Source organism: Haemaphysalis longicornis, unplaced genomic scaffold (genome assembly GCF_048455015.1).
Source record: "Haemaphysalis longicornis isolate Haplotype H1 unplaced genomic scaffold, Haemaphysalis longicornis Haplotype H1 scaffold_9, whole genome shotgun sequence".
Lineage (NCBI taxonomy): Eukaryota > Metazoa > Arthropoda > Arachnida > Ixodida > Ixodidae > Haemaphysalis > Haemaphysalis longicornis.
The window spans coordinates 153,217,664-153,238,596 of NW_027526460.1; the positions used below are offsets into that span (position 1 = coordinate 153,217,664).

At 46.8% G+C, this 20,933-nt stretch overlaps 1 protein-coding gene across 1 annotated transcript in view; it reads left to right on the top strand.

Annotated features, from left to right (window-relative positions):
* The window catches only part of LOC144153501 (uncharacterized), a 209,572-nt gene that overhangs the window by 173,788 nt on the left and 14,851 nt on the right, over positions 1 to 20,933 (top strand). The window contains exons 21-24 of the mRNA XM_077685137.1: positions 1,722 to 1,819; positions 9,943 to 10,078; positions 18,031 to 18,231; positions 19,821 to 20,030. Coding sequence (XP_077541263.1) covers positions 1,722 to 1,819; positions 9,943 to 10,078; positions 18,031 to 18,231; positions 19,821 to 20,030 — 645 coding nt within the window. The remainder of the gene's footprint in view (positions 1 to 1,721; positions 1,820 to 9,942; positions 10,079 to 18,030; positions 18,232 to 19,820; positions 20,031 to 20,933) is intronic.

Below are 20,933 nucleotides of genomic sequence, written 5' to 3' on the forward strand. Positions count from 1 at the left end.
CAGCGGCACGGAGATGTGCACACATTCAAGAGTCACTGAACTGTATGCCCACGCCCAGGGTACTTTTACCGCTGTTATTCAAACAATAAATGGTTAATCATGCCTAGATCGTTGTGGGTGAAATAAAAAACTTTGTAGACGAGTGACAAAGGGGTCACACAGTTTGCCTATCAAACTCTATAGCCAGACACGGCCTAACACCGGCTGGAATACACAGGCCTGCCGCGTTCAGCAGCCTGGGGGGGTCACGATCTGGCAATAAAATGTCAACAGAGCAATGCGAAACCATAGTTCGCGGCAGTAGCTGAAGGGCAGGTTCACTGCTTCATTGTTTTCTTTTACTTTTGACTTCTGCCTACGTATAGGTGAGCTAGCTACTGAGCTTTTCGAATGTGGTCGGTGTCTGAACTATTCGTTGCAATTGTAGTTTCCATTTTATAAAGTCTGCACTGCCTAGACTACACGTTTTTTACTGATATCATTATTTATTTTGTTTAGACATTTACACTTCGTATAACAATGTTATAAATAACAACAAAAACAGTCATGTCGCCTGACGGTCTTCTTAAACGGAAAACAGTATTTTAATAATTAGGATTGGTTTTGCTCGTACATTCCAACTCTATGCCTGGCGAAAATGCTACGTAACCGCCGCTCCTCTTATCCTTGGTTGGATTCTAGACACATATTACCAGACAACATGAACGCATTGGTGTTCGTAACGGTACACCTAGATTGCTGCAACATTACCGTACCGAATAGAAATGACGGCATTACTGTGATTTTCGGTAAATATACTATTTTTTACAGTTCATAAATTGGCCTAAATTATGCGTGTCTCAAAACTACGCACATTGGTTTTAGCCTGTTATTCGTACGCCTAGCTATTGATTGTTTAAATTATATTTCAATGTTTTTTAAGGCAGGAACTGACAGAATGAAATGGCAGAATTATTTTTTCACACATAGCAAAATGAAATGGGTCAGCCCCGATGACACTGTTCATTTTAAAGATTTTATGTCTGTTACAGATTGTCAGCTACTTAAGATACAGCATTCTACACCGACAGCTACAATTGTTGTAAGGTCCATTGCCGTTCAACCATAGTTGTTCACGTTGGCGTGGGGCGAGTGTAATCAAATATTTTGTGTTGCGCGGGCTAATAGATTGCGAGTGCGAAGGATTTTTTTTCAGTACTGAGATACTGTTAGTATGCTCAGGCAGAAAATGTGGCGGTTTTTTGCCAAAAACAACTACTCCAATGAGCTTCAGACTACGCCTGGCATGACCAGCGTTTTAAACGCCAAATAACGGTATTCTTAGCGTTTTTGTATTTCGCAGCCACGCGCCTATGTCACTTATACACGTTCCACCCACACAACTCGAGCCACTGTACCCAATCATTGGCAACAAATGCTTTTACCTCTGGCACACGAATCTGCAAACATATGTGACGTCGCTGGCCAGCACAGTATCTAAACGGGTGACGGGAATTAGCCCTAATGTCCTTGTGGACCTATTACTAAACAAGCACAGGAAACAAAATACTATGCAAGTGGTGTCATGATTTTATTGAAGCAGAAACTCATAGCTAGCAGCATAAAAGCAAACAAATTACTTCAATAGAGGATATTGTTTCTTTTATTCTGAAGCATTTCGTGAATAGTTGTGTGCGAAGGAGCCCAAGTTTGAATGTGTTCTTTCAATGTATTCTCTGCAGATTACGGCGTATGTGGCATTAGCAACAAACACCGCCGCGACACCGGCTTGGAAGACGACGACGAGCCCCGGCCTAGAATTCTGGGCGGTGAACGTGTGGTGCGATCCTGGCCTTGGATAGTAGAGATCAGGAAAAGAAAAACAGAATATTTGGCAAGTACATTGGTTCTATCCCAGTATATTATATTTATGTCATAAAATATTGAACTAAACAAAGAACAAAGTTATGAAAAAGGAGGACACCCAAGCAGTTATTACGCGTTTGGAAATCGAAAGCATGAAGCTGAATGCCTGAGACGCCCTATATGACCTCGCGTTGCGGAAGGGCTTCGCAATGTTTACGCTGCCTACCCCTTCCTTTGCGATGCACCTTCACGCTTCTGAATGGCTTTGATCTGTCTTCTGTGCGTTGCTCCGCTGCTCGTTCAAACCACCGTGTAGAGGGAGAGTTTACGGTGAGTGTGAATTTTTCGCTGCCTATTGTTATCATCCCCTTATTTGCGGTATACCGGGAGGGACGACCACCTTTTTCTGCTGTCTAGTTTGAGCTTCCACTGTGCAAATCATTGCGTATGGGAGAAGGAGGGTGCTGCTGGCTCGAGCACAGAACCATACGTGTATTTGAAGCTATGAATGTGAATGTAAAACTCCACACGTATTTGCTTTTCCGAAACAGGGAAATTTGCTGACAGAATCAATAATCCCTCACCTACTGTGTAGGCTTCAGGGCCGCATTTAATCGACTCTAGAGCAACCAAACGCGTTGTCCTAAATACTCGTGAGTTGTTGCCGAGACGTCTCTGCCCAAGATACCAAACTTAGCATTTATAAATGCGGTTGAAGCAAAGAGCCCTGTCCAAACGTTTTCCGGGCCCAATCTATGATCAAAGTAAGCTTTCGAGCCTAATGATAGCTGCTACGAAAAACTTTGCATTTCATTGAATACCTCCAGAGTAATGGCTTTCGAAAGAACTGCTATAACAGGGACAGCTGCACCTGCACCCTAATCAGATCAGATATTTTCTCTATTCTCCAAGAAACGGAGCTGCTCGACACGACGACGCCAAAGTCGTCTTTGCGCTTGATATCCATGAATTCCTTTTTTCAACATTGTCGAATAAAATTTCTAAAACGTGGCACGGGAAACCGATGACAAGGCACATGGAGAAGTAGGCACCTTCTTTGCAGCTTGTGGTCGGTTGTCGGTTGCCTATAAGTCATGCTGGTTGGTGCCCGAATGCTGGGCTCAGTGAACAAGAACACGCCTAGAACAACAAAGAGCACTCCCGACTATTTTCACACTGCCTAAGTTTACGACAATGGTCGGGTTTTGGGAGATGCAATTCACGCATTTAGGCATTGCGAAAGTCCTTAAATTGACGATAGATGTTACAGAACACAAGAACGGAACAGAAGAATCAGCCACCCTTTCATTTCTCCGTCCGTGAAAGACATATGATTCGTTAACAAAAGGCGATCATGCTTTGCTAACGTTGTCAAGAGGTCCTAGTTGATTGCGTTTGTGCTAATCACAGTGTGCATGTCCGGTCACTCCTTCCGTGTACTGGAAACTTCATTGTCCCCAGTAAACGTTACCTGCAACTGGCGTATGCCTTTTTGTCATGTTTGTCCGGTTCTTTGTCGTGCTTTTCGTAAAAGTGTTAACGTTCCTTTGCTACATAACACGTATCTTCTAACACAACAAACCTTGAAATACGAATCTTCAAAAGCAGTTGTTATTCATTTAAACAGAAGTTTTTTAGAAGGCTCTCGAACCCCGGCTTCGTTATGTTATTTACCTAGCCGATGTACTTCTTTTCTTTGCGGCAGGTGCTACATATAGTACAAAGCAGAAGTTAAGCAAACTAATAAATTACTCATTTACTGGCATAGCCCTTACTGGGAGTAGTCTAACTGCCGCTTCAGCAAAAATTTGGACTGCGTCGTTGCGGAGCCTAAAAAGCAAGGCAGCATAAACGAAAGGGGGGGCCAACTGCGATAGGGTGGCAAGCTCGACAAACTCAACAATATTTCATACCTGCATACGAGAATATTGATGGAACTGTGTTTGCGACCCTAGTTGTAGATGATGTATGTTACGTAGTAGCGGAGCATTGTGACGACAGCCGCTGAAAGGAAACATTCTGGCGACGGTGGTGCGTATTCGAGCCACACGGTGCGGTCCGTACTACAGAAATACATAAGCTTAGGTGCTCGCGTGTTGCGTAAAGTGTCAAAATTGTGGAGACACCATACAAATGACCTAAAGGTCTCTATGCAGAAAAACTGGCTAGAAAGTAGTACAGCAAAGCATGGTGCAGCTTGTACTTTAAGCGCTACAGAGACAGCAGCGCTGCGGGTTAGCCTAACTTCTCCCCACAGTGGCAGCGGATCCCTAGAGAGAGGGAGCAGCCGCACCCCAGAAGGGCAAAGCCGTTTTTTACGGCACTGTACAGCAAAGACAATTAAAGTATGTAGTGTGTTTTAATCAGTAGCAATCCTGGCCATCCCTTTCTTCCTCGTCTTCCGACGGCACAGCTGCGTAGGGCAATTCCTGTTGTAGCGCTTCGTCGCCTTGTTAGACCTCCACATGTCCGTCAACTGGTCCGGTGGCAATGTTCCACGTTTGGTTTGGGACGTGATGGCTTCACAGATTCGTGGTCATCATCTTCGGCGTGGCAGACCCGTGGCGCGTCAGTCCCTACACGGCAATAGAAACGGGAGCTCCTCATGTGGCGTAAGCCCAAGCGCAAGCATGGACGACGCCGGACGGTCGCCGCAAGGCAAGCGTTCACGTGCGCTGGGTATATCTTTTTTTTCGCTAAAGCCACTGCGGAAAGGTCGTGCCCGGCGCCTCGCGCCGGCTACGCAAGACGGTCGCTGCGAGGCACGCATTCACCAGCGCTGGAGGTTTTCTATCTAGGCCGGAGGGTTTTGAGTAGGCCTAATCAGGTTGGAGTTAAAAATGTCTAAACAATGCATCTCCACACCTCTGTGTGTTGAGTAATGTCAATATGCTAAGAAATTGGGTAGCTGGTTTTGCATGTTGATCGACTGCAGGTTACGTTACAAGGGGCACGATTAAAAGGGCCAACACAAGAAGTGAACGGCACCAGCGCAAACTAGCAACTGATACCTTGGATGCGTGAAATTTCGCGTGGGCATCAAAGTACGTTGAGAGGGTTACAAGATACAATTAGAACGAAAGAAAAGCGGGCGAAACGACATCTTTTTGATACCGAGAGGCTGTAAACGTCATAATCTGCTAAAACGCTTATTGTCATTGTTGCTACTTAAAGGGCCACAGACGCAAAATTTTGAAGGCGAGATATCTTCGGAGATAGATTGGTGGGAACACATATACATCATCTGCAAAATATCAGCGGCGAATACAGCCTAGAACATATTTAAAATCAATTAGGTGTGCGAAACGCACCGAGCAGCCAGCAGAGGACCACGCGCAATCGACATCCCGAGGAGATTGTGTAAATAAACGACATCTAAACACGTCACGAGTTTGTGTTTGCCGCTTCCGCACTGCCGGCGTTTTTCGCTGGCTCGCCCGGCTCGCCGCTCCAATCGGAGTCGGAGGGCCGGAGGGCGGAGCTTCTGCTCTCGAGAACGAACGACCCGATCGTTGGCGGCGGAGGCGCCGTGATTTCGTCAGCTCATCGGGCAGCTGGCCGCAACCAAAGTTCTACAGCGATTCCAGGCACTCTGTTTCTATTACTGTTTATTACCATTGAATGCGAAAACGCGCCGGAGGCACGAAAAGCCCACTGAGCTAGCCGCACGGTCGCTGTGGAGGCGGTGGCCACGGCCGCGAAGTGGCCCAGGCCGGCGCAGGTAGCTCGAGTGATAGCTTGTTACCGCTGCAGAAATTGTCCCCAAGTCCCGACCATGGTGGCTTACATGAGAAAGGAGTTAATGATGCGATGGCAGGTTGCACTAAACATTTTAATCTGCACCGCTTACGAGAGTGGCACTCGAATATCCGCCGCAGTGCTAAGCCGAACACATCTGTAGGGGGACCTGTAGGCAGACCTGCTGGCTTCTCCCAGCGCGCGTCGTGCCACCCACCGTCTCCAGCGTCGTGCGTCGTTCTTTAGCCGCGGTAGCATTTGCACTCGCAGCGCCTGCGTCACATCCACGGTCGCTTTTTAATTAAGCGCCTCACGAGATCAGTACGTGGGGGCATTCGCAGAAATTGCCGTTGATGCGGATTCGACAGTGCTATGGCGGCTCTGCTCTGTGATATCCCTCCGACGGTCACGTGGTCAGCTTTGTTCACACAAAATCCACAAAATCCATCGTTTCGCGGCACTCGCTGAAACCGAAACTGCGACTGGCCGCAATTAAAATGCCTCTAATTAAACAACCGTCGCGCGCTGAAGCAAATGAGGTTTCTACAGGTTATAAATAGGTCACTAGCTACTTATCGCAACAAAAAAAACAAGATGCAAGATTTTTGTGTCAGTGCCCCTTTAAGAATAGCAGGGTGATTTGCGCCTGCCGCTTTTTGTACCATGCACGGCTTAGTAGGAGCTGCTGTTCATGTATTTTTTTTCATGTGGGGTCAGCACGATTCAGCATGAGATCACGCATTCGGCCGGCTGTGTAGAAATGCGAAAGGCTTCCCCGATTTTCGCTGTCTCCTTGTGTGATGTTTCCAGAACTGAAGTTTCCTCACACCATGGGCTCCACTTCCATTTTAGATGCGACGCATATCTTTAACTCGCCTTGCCGCACGTCATTGTCGCGGCGTAGTCCGCATGCTCGGCGCGGCAGCTGTGCGCTCCCCCGCTCTCACCGCAGCGCCATCTGTGCGTCAGCGCGGTCAGCTCGCTCCTGCCGCCGTGCCAGCTTTGCGTTAGCGCGCAGCTTGCGTTCGCGCTTGCGCTCGGTTAACACATGCGCATGCGCTGCTATGCGCTGCTATGCGCTGCTATGCGCTGCTCTCTCTCATTCCGCTGCATATAAACGCGGTAAGTGCGCCGCTCCACGCATTCTTTCCGCCGCCGGCGCTCCGATGACATCGTCCGATGACATCGTCCCATGGTTCCCCTCGCGGGAAGATGGTGTAAATTTTTTAAGTGGGTCGCCAAATCACCTGGGGGGGCCATTTGCTGAAATGTGTACCGTCGCCGTCTATTGTTTCGGGATCTTCAATTCTTGCTTATACACACAAAAAGACCACAAGCGAAATCTGAGGAACCTTTCACAAGTCAACCCAGCAGACCAAATGCGTGAGCTCGTGCTCAATCGTGTTGATCGCGCCTGAAATAGAATTTATAAACCGCAGGTCATAGCAAGATGGCAAGAGAATAAAGAGCGTCAGGCGCAAGTCACACTGATACTCATACGTAGAAACAAACATACAGAGCGTTTTACCAGATGATGACGCTTGGAGCCTGTGGCTATCAAAAACATGTTTTTTATCTCGCTTTCCCTCTTTTCGAGCTCTATGTTGTAACCCTTTCAAAATAATTTGATGCCGAAGCAAAAGTTTTGCTAATCCAAGGTATCAGTTGTTATTTCGCGCATGTGCCGTCCACTTCGTCCGTTCGCCGAATTTAAATTGTGTCCCTTTTAACGTATTGCGCATTCGGTCAACATACATGAGTAACATTGCAAGCAAAATTGTCACCTAACGTAGCCCCCAAAAAAACTCCTGGCTCCCAATCGCACTAACCTTCAACTATGCGGTTGGCATGCAATCCCCTTAAACAGTAAAACATTTCTGCAATTACCGGGAGAAAAATACGTAAATGTCTCAGCTGTTATTTTACGAAATAACATCGCCACAACGTCACACGAAGTTGGCATTTTGGCAATGCCCGTGCGGGCGGGATTTCGCTACATGGCAAGGAATCCCAACCGATCGAAACAGCATGGAAGCTGTCCCGTACGTCACAGCTATGGCTTCAGTCTGTGAAAATCTTGCTTCATTGAAGTTTACATTCATTTACACAGGAAATCTTTACCCGTTCCTGCCCAACAAAATGTTTTAAAAAAATGGCCACATGTAAATAAAGGTTGTGTATTTACCCCTTCCTAATGAAGCTTCGAGAGGCTCAGATTATTTCACACAGAAAACAAACCCCCGCATGTGTGGGCTGGGCTTGTGTTCGTGTGATTTGCAAGTACTAAGAGTACTTTAAAAAACGGCATCAGGCGCAGAAAAACTGCGTTTCCAGGTAATATTTAAAAGTGTGTATTGTTTACAGGAGCACTTATGTTACAATACTATTTCGTGATAATAAATTATAATGAAGTTTAATTGAACATGAATATTTAATTATATTTCTCGTAATTATCAATAAGTTATTGCGGAACTAGTTCAAGCTTAAGGCGCAAGGAAACATCGACAACGAGCCACCCGAAAACCGCGAATAATTCAGACACCAAGAGGGCAAGGAGGAGGAGGAGGCAAAACGTTTATTGAGAAAAAAAAAACGGTGGGTGGCGTCCTCAGTTCAGGAGGCCGCGCGCCGCCGCTGCTCGCGTGGCCCGCTGGATCAGGCTGAGCTGCTCCTGCAGGTCCGAGCTGGTCAACGCGCATTCCCACTGCTCGGGGGTAGGGGAAGGGAGAGGAACAGGGTGTTGAGGGCACAGGAAGACGAGGTGGGCAGTGGTGGCTGGAACTTGACAGTCCGGGCAGTTGTACTCGAAGCGTGAGGGGGAGATGTGGGAGAGGATGGTGGAGTTATAGTATGTGCCAGTTTGTAGTCTGCGCCAGATTCGTGATTCTTCGACGGACAGGGTAGGGTGGGGCGGAGGATATTTTCGGTGAGCGTGGCGGTAGTGGGATAAGATGTCGGTGAAGCAAGGTGGAAGAGGATGGATAGTGGCCGTCGTAGAGTCCGAGCCGCCTGGCCCTGTAGGGAACGCCCGGAAGTGAAGCTCGCGGGCTGCAGCATGTGCTGCTTCATTCCCAGGGAGTGAGGCGTGTCCCGGGGTCCACACGATTGTTATTGTACGTAGGTCGCGAATGGCTTTCAGGAGCTTGAGCGCCGCCGGGGGTACTCTTCCCTGGAGGTAATATCGGCAGGCTTGTTGAGAGTCTGTGATTATGGTTAGATGGGTGGTGGGTGTGTGGGTGGCCGCCGCGAGGGCAATGGCGGTGGCTTCAGCAGCGTTCGAAGAAAGATGAAAGAAGGTAGCGGCGTTGAGAACGGTGCCCTCGTTGTCCGTGACTGCTAGGGTCGAGCGGGGGTGTGATGGGGTTTGGGCGATGTCGCTATAGCGAGCATCCGGGGCTGAGGAGTACTTTCGTTCAAGGTGCTGCACTCTGGCTTTGCGTCGGCCTGGGTTGTATATGGGATGCATGTGGCGTGGAATTGGTGCCACCTTGATATTGGTCCGGATATGGGGAGGGAGGGGGTGAAGCTCGTTATGAGGGTTCGGCGTGGGGCGGCCTAGTGCCCTGAGGACAGTTCGGCCGGTAGGAGTGAGGGACAGGCGTGCCAATTGACTTGTCTGTTGTGCTTCGAGGAGTTCAGAGAGGGTGTTATGCAGCCCCAGTTGAAGCAATTTCTGTGTGGCGGCGAAAGCTGGGAGGCCTAGAGCGATCTTGTAAGCCCGGCGAATGAGTGCATCCAGCTTGCTCTGTTCTTGAGGTTTGAGGCAGACGTAGGGGGTGCCGTTCTCGCTAGGGCAGCAGTGCCCGAGCCCGCCACCCTGTAGCGCCGAGGAAACTTTTCGCTACGACATCATCCCAGGCTACAGAAATGTGGAGGTGCATTTTTCAAGCCTCATGACGGAATTCAGACGAAGGGGACGGGTGTATTTTTCAGCCGATCGTGATTTTTCAAGTCCTACAACTTGTGTCTTACTCTTGTTATCCAGAAAATAGGAGAATAGCAAAAAGAAATATTAGTTTGCATCTTGAAGGCGGCTAGTGTAATCGCGCCTGCTGGGGCGCCGTTTTTAATGTGCGATCTCTCGCCCCTGGTGGCGAAATGAGTGAACTATCAAAACCAAAAAAGTGTCGCAAGCGTTCGCAGCCACTACCGAGGGCTGTCAAACCGAAACCGCAATAGGTGCCACCTAGTAAACGAACTTGTTGACCCACACTGAGTTATACAACTGACTTCTCTGCTGAGACTATTATGTCAAAGGCGAAACGTCGGTTCGGTTGCAAGGTAGCAGGGTTATAGGACTAAAGCAGTCGTCGCCCATTCCTATACATATGTTTTGTGTTTTACTTTGCCACGTATCAGGTTTCTTGCGGCGGGACTATAATAGGAAGGAAGTGGATATTGACGGCTGCTCATTGCATGGTCGAGAAAGAGGAATCGATCCTGAAAGAGGAAACATCAAGACTCCTAGTTCCAGCTGACATTCGTGTGCGGGCACGTAAGTACAGTTTCGACTAGAAAAAAACTCGCAAACCATTCTCAGAGATGGGCAGCCCATGTAGGCATGGATTCTGACACACATCAGTGAGAGGCATGCTTAGCGCAGTATAGCAATATGGGCGGTTTGCGTGAGGAACTTTAGTGGAAAAAAGTTGCTGATGTCATTTAAGTTTAGGTCTCAAGATGTACGATGCGCTCGCGTTACGTTGACGCAAAAGACGCTTCGAATTGGAGTTGCCCCATTTATGAGTTACGCTTGTAAAACCCTGAAGGCCAGCAAAGACGAGGAGGCTAGCCGCTGCTATTTAAAATTGCTTGGCACAGGAACGTAGGCGCCATTTACGCTTCGGTAGCTTAATATGTGGATGTGAAAAATTGCGGATGCCGGGTTTCAGTTAGCTTCATCGAGAAGGCGACATTCCTAGTGTTTCAAAGGGTTAATTGTCTAGTACGTTGGCCGAACTGGGTTTTTGGTTTTTTCTAGAAGCCAGAGAAGGCCATTAGAAAAAAATAGTGGCAGAGTCAGTCGCGCAGCTAGAACTTTTTTTTTTGGGGGGGGGGCACCCTCAACCAAAAGATGAGAGAGGGTTGGTAAGCAGCGAGCGACGGCTTTTTTGTGCATTGTTTTTCATCTAGAAAGTACAGTCTTTTATTTATTTATGTACATTCCTACTTAGCCCGTTGGACATTACAGTAGGGAGGACAAATAATCGATATAAAATACAACATTGCACACTTTAAAAGGGTTGAAGGGGAAAAAATCAATTGTAAGAAAACATACAAGGTTTGAATTACTAAGCCACACACTCTAGCGCGATTTCAAGGCTTTCGCGCGAGCATCGAAAAGGTAAGCGTGCCAAAGGCCTAGCGGTTTGTTTCGGAACCATTAAAATCAAGATTTCGCACTCTTCTCTCGATCGTTGCACGTTTCATGGAACAATAATGTCCAACACGACCTATTTGACATCATTTTTGTTTTAGGCTACATGTGCGTTGAGGTGAAACATACTTGTTTCCCTCTTTTCTTCTCCAACGATAATAAAATTGGCGAGAAATATCTGCTAAAGCTGCGGTTTTTTCTGCTTCGTTCGAACACGTTTCTAGGTTTAATATGGTATAAACATTGCATATAAAGGGGGAGAGTCGGCCTAATCTTCGATTACAGTTTTTTCTACTTCAGGGGGTCCTTCGTTCGAGTTCAACCACACGCAAACCTGGCAAAAACATTTTGAGGCTTCGCCCCAGGCACGAGTGACAATTTGCAAAGAGTGGGAAACAGATAGTTGGGAGCTCAAGAGTGTATTTTCAGGTCCAGGACTCCAGATTCAGCAGCTCCTTCCATTACCCTCTGAATCCACTCACGCTGCCATAGAGCTGGCTACCTGGTCAAAGCTGCTTTTTATGCCCAAATAGAAGTGGAAACTGTAATGTTTGTGTTTACCGTGAGCGTACCTTTCAATAAGTCTAGTTTGCGTGAACGAGGGTGGTTGTTTCCCCGTATTTAGCACAGCATTAGGTTAATGTCTGATATTCCCCTACAAATACAATTCCCATTTAGATTTGCAGATACATGTGTCGGTTCAGTCAGCGATTGCGTTTCATCGGCGCTGCGCTTCTCCGTGCGTTACGGGAAGGGATCGTCTTTGTAGGCGTTGGGGGAGGAGAGGAGATGTCCTGCATATTTTTTGCCGATGATGGTGTGATAGTGGTGTCTGAAGGGGGTATTGTACGCGAATTCGCGTGTTTGAAGTCAGCTGCTTTGTTCCATTTCAGAAGCTCATGTCGAGGTGTCCATGGTGTTGTAAACTTCCTTCGTTGCGGATGGGACAAGTTTTCTAAAGTGTTTAGGTATTGTGCCTGCAGCTAATAGTTTTGAAGTCTTTGTGATAGTCTGTAATGTTGACCACGCTTATATTCGGAAGCTCCGCTAATTGGATCGCCAAGAGGACGGGATAAATTTCAGTTCGTACAAAGCTTTATGTAGGAGAGTCAAGCAGACACAAAGACAGCCAGGGAAGCCCAATACAATTGTTCCTTTTGCACATTTGTACATCCCGTCGTCAGTGTATGCGGCGATTTTAAGATTTAAGAACTCTCCACAAAGGATTCCTTGCAACCTTGGTGGCTAACCTCATGTAGGAAAAGCTGTATGTTTTTCGGCTTGGGTAGTTTTGCGGGGAGCTCATTAATGGCGCTCAGGTGCTTCTATTCCAAAGGGGTGCGGAAATTTTGTACAATCGCCCGTTTTGATTTTGGTTAAGGCGAAGGTTTCAGCCTCTTACTTATGTCTGTAGTTCACCGAAAACACGCTGCAGGAAAGCAAACATTCTCATGCCATGATTGCGATCACAGGTGAATTGAAGAGAAATTAGAATACTTCCCGTCGCCCCAATAAAACCTGGGCCCCTCGCTTTATGAAGCCGACGTCTCTACGATTGCTTGCTTCGGCACGGTCCAAGCAGTTTGGATACTTACAGGGGTGCGCGGTCATCACATTGTAGGCAGAAAATACACACCTGTGCCTAACGACGAATATGGTTCAACGCTGTGGAAAGACATGCAATCTCCGTACCAGTAGAGCATTAAAAAGCCCAGTCGCAGTCCAGTAAACCCTCCCGATAAGAAATACCTTGTGTATAGTGAAAGTTGCTGTGATGTAGTCCGCTCCAGGGTTAGTTCGTTTGATGTTTTAGTTGATTTTGAAAGCGTCGCCTTCGCTATCTTTGTTTTTTTAACAGAGGTGTAGTGTGCTTCCCTCCCAGTCGCTTTCTTTGTGCTGTGAGAGTTGTTTATCCGGTTTCTTTGGAGGTGTTCAAAGGGCCCGATCGGATGACTTCTTCAGTGGCCGCGAAAATGCTAACGTTATCGGCTGCCTTAAATGGTGTCCTTATGATGGTGTGGGTTTGGGTTTCTTTGATGTGGGTGCGTTTGTGGTACGCCAGACAGCCGGATATCCCTCTCTTGATGACTACCTACATGAGTATTATTTTTATTATTCTCCCAATCCTTGATGATTTCTGTTAAGACCATACAAAGGGTCGCTAGTTGACCTCTTCAATTTGCTTAAAATTTCTTATGTCATTCCCTGATCATTTTTATCTGGAGTTACTAATAGTTTTCCTGAAAAAACTTTATCTAGCTGCAAAAAAGTTTGGAGCGGGACAACTTCGATACCCCCCACTACCTCCCGTGCGCCTCGGCCAATTTTAGTGACGTCTCTCTGCGAAAATGGTAATGACGGGTGATTCGTCACTTTGTCGCTCAATTCACGCCTGCTGTATATCTACCCAAAAGAGTTTGGTTGCCGCAAGAATAGAAATTTTTTGCAACTAAATGTCAACTTTGGCTCAGATCCAATTTCGTTCGATCTTTGAGCCAAATTACACAAAACGTAATTACGTTGAAACTATTGGACCATGATCACTCCTCCAACCGCCTTCACACGTGTACCAGAAAGATGCTAAAACACCACACGAAGCAATTATAAAGTCCAGCGCCGATCGCGTTAGTCCCTGAATATAGGTACCAGAATCCGAATTTATACATTGTAAACTAGTCCCTTTAGTTTAATCCACGAAACGTAGCCCACAGGAATTCGTTCTGAAGTCCCTTCGAATGTGGGGCGAATTAAAGTTCCCCGCGAAAATCACGGGAGGGACTGCAGACGCCAAAAGGAAAATCAAGTGGACCAGTTTGCATAACGCCCTTCGGAAGGTAAACATTGACCAAGAAGAACGGTGTTGAAAAGACACTTGAGCTAAATGAGCCAATCTCGTGGAATGTAAAATCAACAAGCCTCGGCCTCGAGGAGCTCGATCTGACCGAGTACAAAAATGACCAAGACCAAAAGAGTGATTGTTGCTGAGCCATGCTTCCTGAAGCAAGATGACATCAGGGTAACGTTGACGAGAAAGGCAAAGTAGGTCTGCAAATCCAGTTATAACGGCCACGCAATTCTACTGGAGGAAGAGCAAAAGACTGAGTGTTGTTTAGCTATGTTTCCTCAAGCAAGTAAGCACCCGGATGATTTTCACAAGAAAGACAAAGTAGGTCTTCAAATCCGGCTTTTACAGACTGGCAATTCCACTGTGAGAAATATAAGAGACCCTATGACTCGGACAGACCCGCCGCCAGAACTGGCACCTCCAAAATCCGGTCATTGACCCTCAGGTGAGGTGGTTTTTCCTGAATTTTGCTTTATGCCGCGAGTCAAGCCTCCAATACCAGAGATCCCGCGTGTTTACCATACTGATGTGCACGCCAGGATTGTAGATTCATGTTCGAGTCGCAAGAAGAAGTGTGCGGATCGAAAGACTCTGAGTCGGTCTTATGGCAAGAACCTGACGAGGATTCAGCATCAGAGCGAGGGAGGGGCTCAGGGCCATCCGCGACGGAAGAGAATGCAGGAGGGACATTTTAGGAGATTCTTGAGCAACGCTCTCAGTAGAGAGAAGAGGCCCATCTCATTTGTAGGCTACCTGTGGAATCACTCGTTGTATGATAGAGTTCAAAAAGGAACCTAACGGCAAATACCGTACAAGCTAAGCCATTACCGTTGCGCGTGATCACAATAGTGTGGACGTTGTGGTGGCGGTATTCGGTCGCAGGACAGAACACCGCTTTCGGGCATTTCGCCAGTTGCCGGTTCAAGGCGTGTGTACGGACTTGGTGGCGTGCTGATTTATAGATGAGGTGCATGTGTTGCAGTAGGGGTCTTCGGAAGATTCTTGAGCAACACTCTCAGTAGAGAGAAGGGCCCTTCTGATTTGTAGGCTACCTGCGGAATCACTCGTATGGTAAAGTTCGAAGAGGAAGCCAGCTGCAAAGACGGTGAAGCTAAGCCTTTACCGTGCGAGAGATACACTCAGTGATACTAGCAGTTATCTGAGTAACCACGGAATACACACCTTTCTCAACAGCCGCTGCAATAGCTGTTGTGAGGCAGGATCAGCTAAGGAAGGCTGCTGCATCTAAGTTACTGCTTTTTCCTCTGCGGTGGCATTATCACCCAAGAAAAAGGGATCGGTCGTTGATGAGGCCTGATTTTCCACAACTCTGGCGTATAAATGAGCCCTTTCCTTGATTAAGAAACCTGTCTCCCCACATGAGCAGGGGCAAATGTCCATTAACCTCAAGTATTAGAACTTGCTTTCCTGCCATGGGACAATTGGAATAGTCTGCTTGGTGTCCAATCCCACAAGAACGACATCTGAGATTCTGCACAGAGCACAAGTCAACAAGGTGAGTTTCTCTGCAAGCTGGACAGCGGAGCGAAAATTTCCACGCCTTAAAAGTATGTCCGAAGCACCAGGAATCGGGAGACTGTAGGGGCGTGGGAGTTAGAGGCTCAACTCGGTAATTGAGAGGTCTCACCTTGATGTCAGGAGGAGCTGAAGTCAATGCAAACGTCACAGTCACCGACTCTGTAGGTATTATGTTGTTTTCTATGACCCTGCTGCAGGGGTAAACTGCTGTCACTCAAGCTACCACAAACTTTTCGAGATTTTTTGTGAGGAGATATCTCGACATCGACGCCTCGAATAACTATCACGCAAGCCGGATGACAGGAGTAAATGCACTCACGTGGAGGGACTGCAAAGTTGCGCACCTTATCAGGTTAGCTACACAAGACTTGTCAGAGAATTTCCACAGGACACCACCTCTACTAAATGACCTAACTTCGGAGATAATCTCGAACCTTTCGGTAGCCACCGCCTGCACTGCCTGTGCGTTCACCAGCCAGATGGCACCTCTACCTACTGGATCCACGAGCCACGGGGATGCTCTCACCCCACTGCGCTTTAAGTCCTCCAAAGGTGTATTCTGCGGGTGAAGAGAACCGCCCCTCGGTACTTTTTCCCTCTTGCTGTTTCCGACGTTATCTACACCGGCACCCGCGCTTGATCTTCACTTCTTTTGTGACACCGCCTGAAGGCTCCTTGGAAAGCGCCCCCTCACAACGTGATTGCAACAGGTGCCGCGCCAGCGTAGTGCAGTTCTTTCTACGCCATTTCGGTGGTTACATGGTCTACAGGCATGGTGGCCATCCGCTCCTGCGAGTGACACGATCACACATCGAACGGGCTCTCCTGCCGGAACTGATGCTGGAATATAGTTCACGAGCGTGCAGGTGTTGGGGTGTTGGTAGTACATGACAAAAAATTACACCATCTCCGCAAAGGGAACAATGTGAAGATGCAAAGCAGAATTGTTGACGTCCATTCCCCTCATCGGACGGTGCAGCCCTTCTCAACGGAAGCAGCAACTGAGGAAGCGGCGCGCGGACCGGGTTTATTATACATTTCAGATGGAGTGAAGAGGAGGAGATGAGAGAGGAGAGGTGCATGCGCGCTTATCGCGCAGCTGGCGTGTTGTCGTTATGTTGAGTGATCTGGTGTTTAGTAGCGCCAGAGGGAATTCCACGCCCGGGTTCACACCGGTGGCAAAGGCACGCAAGTACTGTTGTGTTACGGTGAGTAGGCGGTGGTGCTCGAGGCGCCGAAACTCGTCCATCATGTTCTTGTCGATGTTGTCGTCTCTGTGGTAGAATCAGTAGTCTCCGCCAGCGTTGGTGAGGTAAAGGTTGTTGACGTTGGTGCACCGGGTGAGAGCAACGTACACGCCCTCCTCTTCGCAGCTTTGTCTTCTTCTCCTTCTTCGTCTTCAGCGGTTCCCCTACGGGAAGATGACGACGGTGGTTGAACGCGAAGCTATCTCGTGACGGATTCTTTGGTTCGCCAGTCCCTAGGGGCTTCCTGCCACAATCATCATTTCTTGTTTTTTAGTTTCTCAAGATTTCGTTAGTCAGTTGGCTCCGTTTACGCGATTATAACTATTAAAGGTAGAACTTTTGCGAAATCTGCAATATTGTGGAAATGACATGCGGTATACGTTTTGAAATCTTGCATAAGTTTTAATAGCTTTCCTAATATTCAGTTTTCCAAAATTTCGTCCGACCAATTATCTTCAATTACATTGTTACGTCGATTACATTTGAAACCTTGGCGAAATCGGCATTGTTGTGAAAATGCAGGGCGTAACATGGTTCGCGGTTTTCCGTAATTATTTCATATTTATCTTGATTTTTTAGTTTTTAAAAATTTCATTAAACCAGTCATCATAATTAACGCAATTATGACAATCACAGGTTCAATAGTCGCGATATCTGCCGTTCTTCGGAAATGTCATGCAGTATACGTTTTGACATTTTTCGTAATGTCAGAATATTTTTCTTATTTTTTAGTTTTTTTTAAATTTTCATCCGACCAGTTATCTCGATTTACGGTAGTATAGCAATTCGACTTGGAAGTTTCGCAAAATCCGCACTATTGTGCAAATGCAGGGCATTAGGCGTTCCTGGCTGTGGGGGTACTCGACATAGCATACTACGCATTAAAACCCAAAAATGTTTAGCCCGGCAACGATATCAAAGAATAAAAAATTTCAAACATTGCCATTGTAGGGTTCCCGCCCTAACAGAAATCAAACCCCGCAGCTGCAACTTTGCACGCCCGCTTCTTAAGTTGCGGATGTGCACATGGCCTATTTCTTTCACGTGCACTGGTGACTAGAAACCGTTGCGCGTCTAGTCGTTTTCTGTTCGATGATCTTGAGTACTTACAAAGCATGAATCGTAAATGAAGCAACTCCATTCTCCCTCTGAGTCGAATTAACGATATCGCGACGCACATCTCAAGACCTTATCATGGATATAATCTGCATTTTTTATTACGCTGGACCACTAAAAAAAACTTAAACCAGTTTTACCGCTTGCACACATGCGTTAGCGCCATGCATTGAATGCACATGTGAAACTGGAATATTTCCCGTAGCATGCTTAGATGACATTTGAACTGCTGTTATTCCTTCACATTTCTACTGGAGTGCCATATTTTCGGGGGAACATTGTGGCAAAAACAAGGTTTCTTAATGGGCACTCTCTCGTTTCAGGGCCCATGAGCAGAAAAAGTGCAGACGGAACCAAGGATTTGGAAGGAGATCCGATAGATCTAGCTGTAGAACAAATTATACTTCATAAAAACTACAGCTCCACACAGTCGGAGTATTGGAATGACATTGCGCTTTTGCGACTGAAAGAGAACATCACGTACGAGAAGCATGTGCGACCCATATGCCTGCCTCCCGCTAAAGGTGAGTACGTCCAATACCTCTGCACATGAATGTGGCGGATTTCTTGAGCAGACAACAGGAGAACATTTACTTCATTTTTAGCCAAATGGTAGCAGTTTGGGTGATGAAGAACGAACTAAAGCGTTTTGATTATTGGCACATTTAAGGCAGCAATAAAGTGTCATGCATGTAAGTCTCGAAAGCCATAAGAAGCTATGCGGTTAAAGTGCGATAAATTGTATATTTCGCTTGTTTCCACAGGAGAAATGGGAATGCCCACTAATGCAATGAAGCAATTGGCATCGTATACAAAACAAATTTAATTAAAAGAATTCCTATCATATTCTTGCGCACCGCAGTTGCAATCCCTAACGTTGAACCCCATGGAAGAGACGCAAGCTAGTTAGTGAGAAGGACCCGATATTTTTTTTTCACTTTCATTTCTTCTTCTTTTCAAACAAATTACTGCGACAGGCAGACTGGGCTAAATTTACATGGCAGCCTTATCAGAGTGAGAGCTACCATTCAAATACACCTGCTCTACTGACTACGGATCAGGTCCACCTCTCATGGGTCACTCATCCGGCAAACCCCCACTCCATTCCTACAGGGCCGAATAAACGCATTCGGCTCCTGCTCCGGAGAGCTTGGTTATATCCTACACGGACCCAAACGTGTTTTAAAGCGAAGCTTCACTGTTCTCACTGACGGTGTCTGTAACGCAAAAACGTGGGAACAGAAAGTGAAAAGCTTTCCCGTGGCAGGAACCAAACCGGGGCCCCTTGCGGTTTTAAGCTGGCGCCTATCCCATTGCTCAATTTCCACATCGTCGAACCCTTCGGATTTGGAAAAGGCTGCATGAAAGGCACAAAATCCTGAAACCCTGTGTAAACATGAGTATCCGCCACGAGAAAACTTCGCGTTCAACCATCGTTGTCGTTAAACGGAGGGGTGTCTGTTTTTTTTATTTATTTTTTTTACTCTTCGCACGGGCTGCTGTTTTGATATCGTTCTGTTCGCGAATGGTGAAGGTGGCCACTTTTCGCCTTTGATAAGTCATGCAATCTTTTTCCGCCACAAAGGAGTACCTTTAGCCAAATGCCGTTGATATGCAAAGTACACGGGAAGCTGTTGACTAAAAGGGCCCACACGGATTCCTTCCACGTTTTTTGTGACGATCTCTCGCTGTGCATCGCACAATGTCTGTGAATGGGATTTTCTAAAAGATTTTGTCATCATAGACTGCTACCAACAAGCTCAATGGTAGGCCCTACTAGAAGGTTGAGGCTGTTTGCATATCTAGCCTTTCATTTCCGTCTATTTTCTGCAGATTTTGACTTCTCAGTTTACTCTCCGCTTATCCGGGACGTTCGAGATTAGTTACTCGCGTCCTAAAATCTGATGTCAGCTAATGGGGGACGTTGGTTGTAACTCCCTTTTTGCGTGAAAGAAAATTTGGAAAAATGGGCAGCCAAAAGCTCAACAAACGTCCCACGACCGTTTGTATTAGGGTAATTTGGAACTGCCTAAATTTCGAACATTTGTCATTCCCATCATCAAAGTGTACACAGCTTTTATGACAAAAATATCCAATTTTAATCTCTACCCAGCCAACATTTCAAATCAGTCCACATTCTACACACCGGGAGAACCTGCGGTGGTCATTGGCTGGGGAGCGGAAGCAAATGGCGATCCTCAGGTGGCCGTGGAACGCCTGAAACAACTCGTGAAAGTAATCGGAAACGAAACAAACTGCAGAACGGGCCGTCGTGGAGAGACATACCGGCCGCAAGGAATGATGTGTGCAAACTCAGAAACAGGTAAGTGCCGGGACACTGGTGTAGGGGAAGTTATTCTTGTTTTTGCTTTTTGTTCGCAACAACACAGCTGAGAAGGAACTCATTTCAGGGAAAAAGAAAACTGGTAATTCCATATCTTTAATTAACTATGAAGTTACGATTTTTCCATTTACCCCATTCTACTTTCCTGTACGCTCGTTGAAAAATATACACGTAATGGTAATCTTGAAGCATCGGCACCTAAGCGAATCTGACAGCACGATATTTTGAGTAACGACGGGGTCTCGGGCTTCTCAATAAAATGTGTTTGGGCTAGTTGATGCATCACAACATAAAGAAAATCTAGGTAAAAATAGGACAAAAAAAGCAAAAATGACGACACCGATGTGCCAGCTTTCTCATGTTCGCCACAGTAGTAGCAAGCTCACCTGTGAATTACCTTCAGCCATTTTGTACAGTACAAAAAGTGTTCGCCTAATAATATGAGGGCGACGGAGAACTTGTTCATAGCTCTCCGTCGGCTGTTTTTCTTCATGCGTATGATTTCGGCTGCATCCTTAAATATTTACTCTAAAACGAGTACGAATAAGTTGGCCGTCTGGGAGGCTCCTGTTGGAACTTTATATCCGCGAGGACAAAGAAGTGATCGCAGATGGTAGTAGAAGAGAACGATGAGGAACGATGGCGGCGATCGGACGTGTTCTGTCTGTGATGTAATGTAAATACAGTTCTTTTCCCTTAACGAAGGCGTTGTAGTCGCGACATAGTGGTGCCGAAACCCGGGATCAACGAACCATGGTATGTACCTCAACGGTTGCGACCGATGCCTGAAAAGAACTGAAACCGATTTCATCATGACCGAATCACGAACGGAGCCTACTGAAGGTCAGCTATACCGTAAACGAAGTGTTCAACGCTCTACTA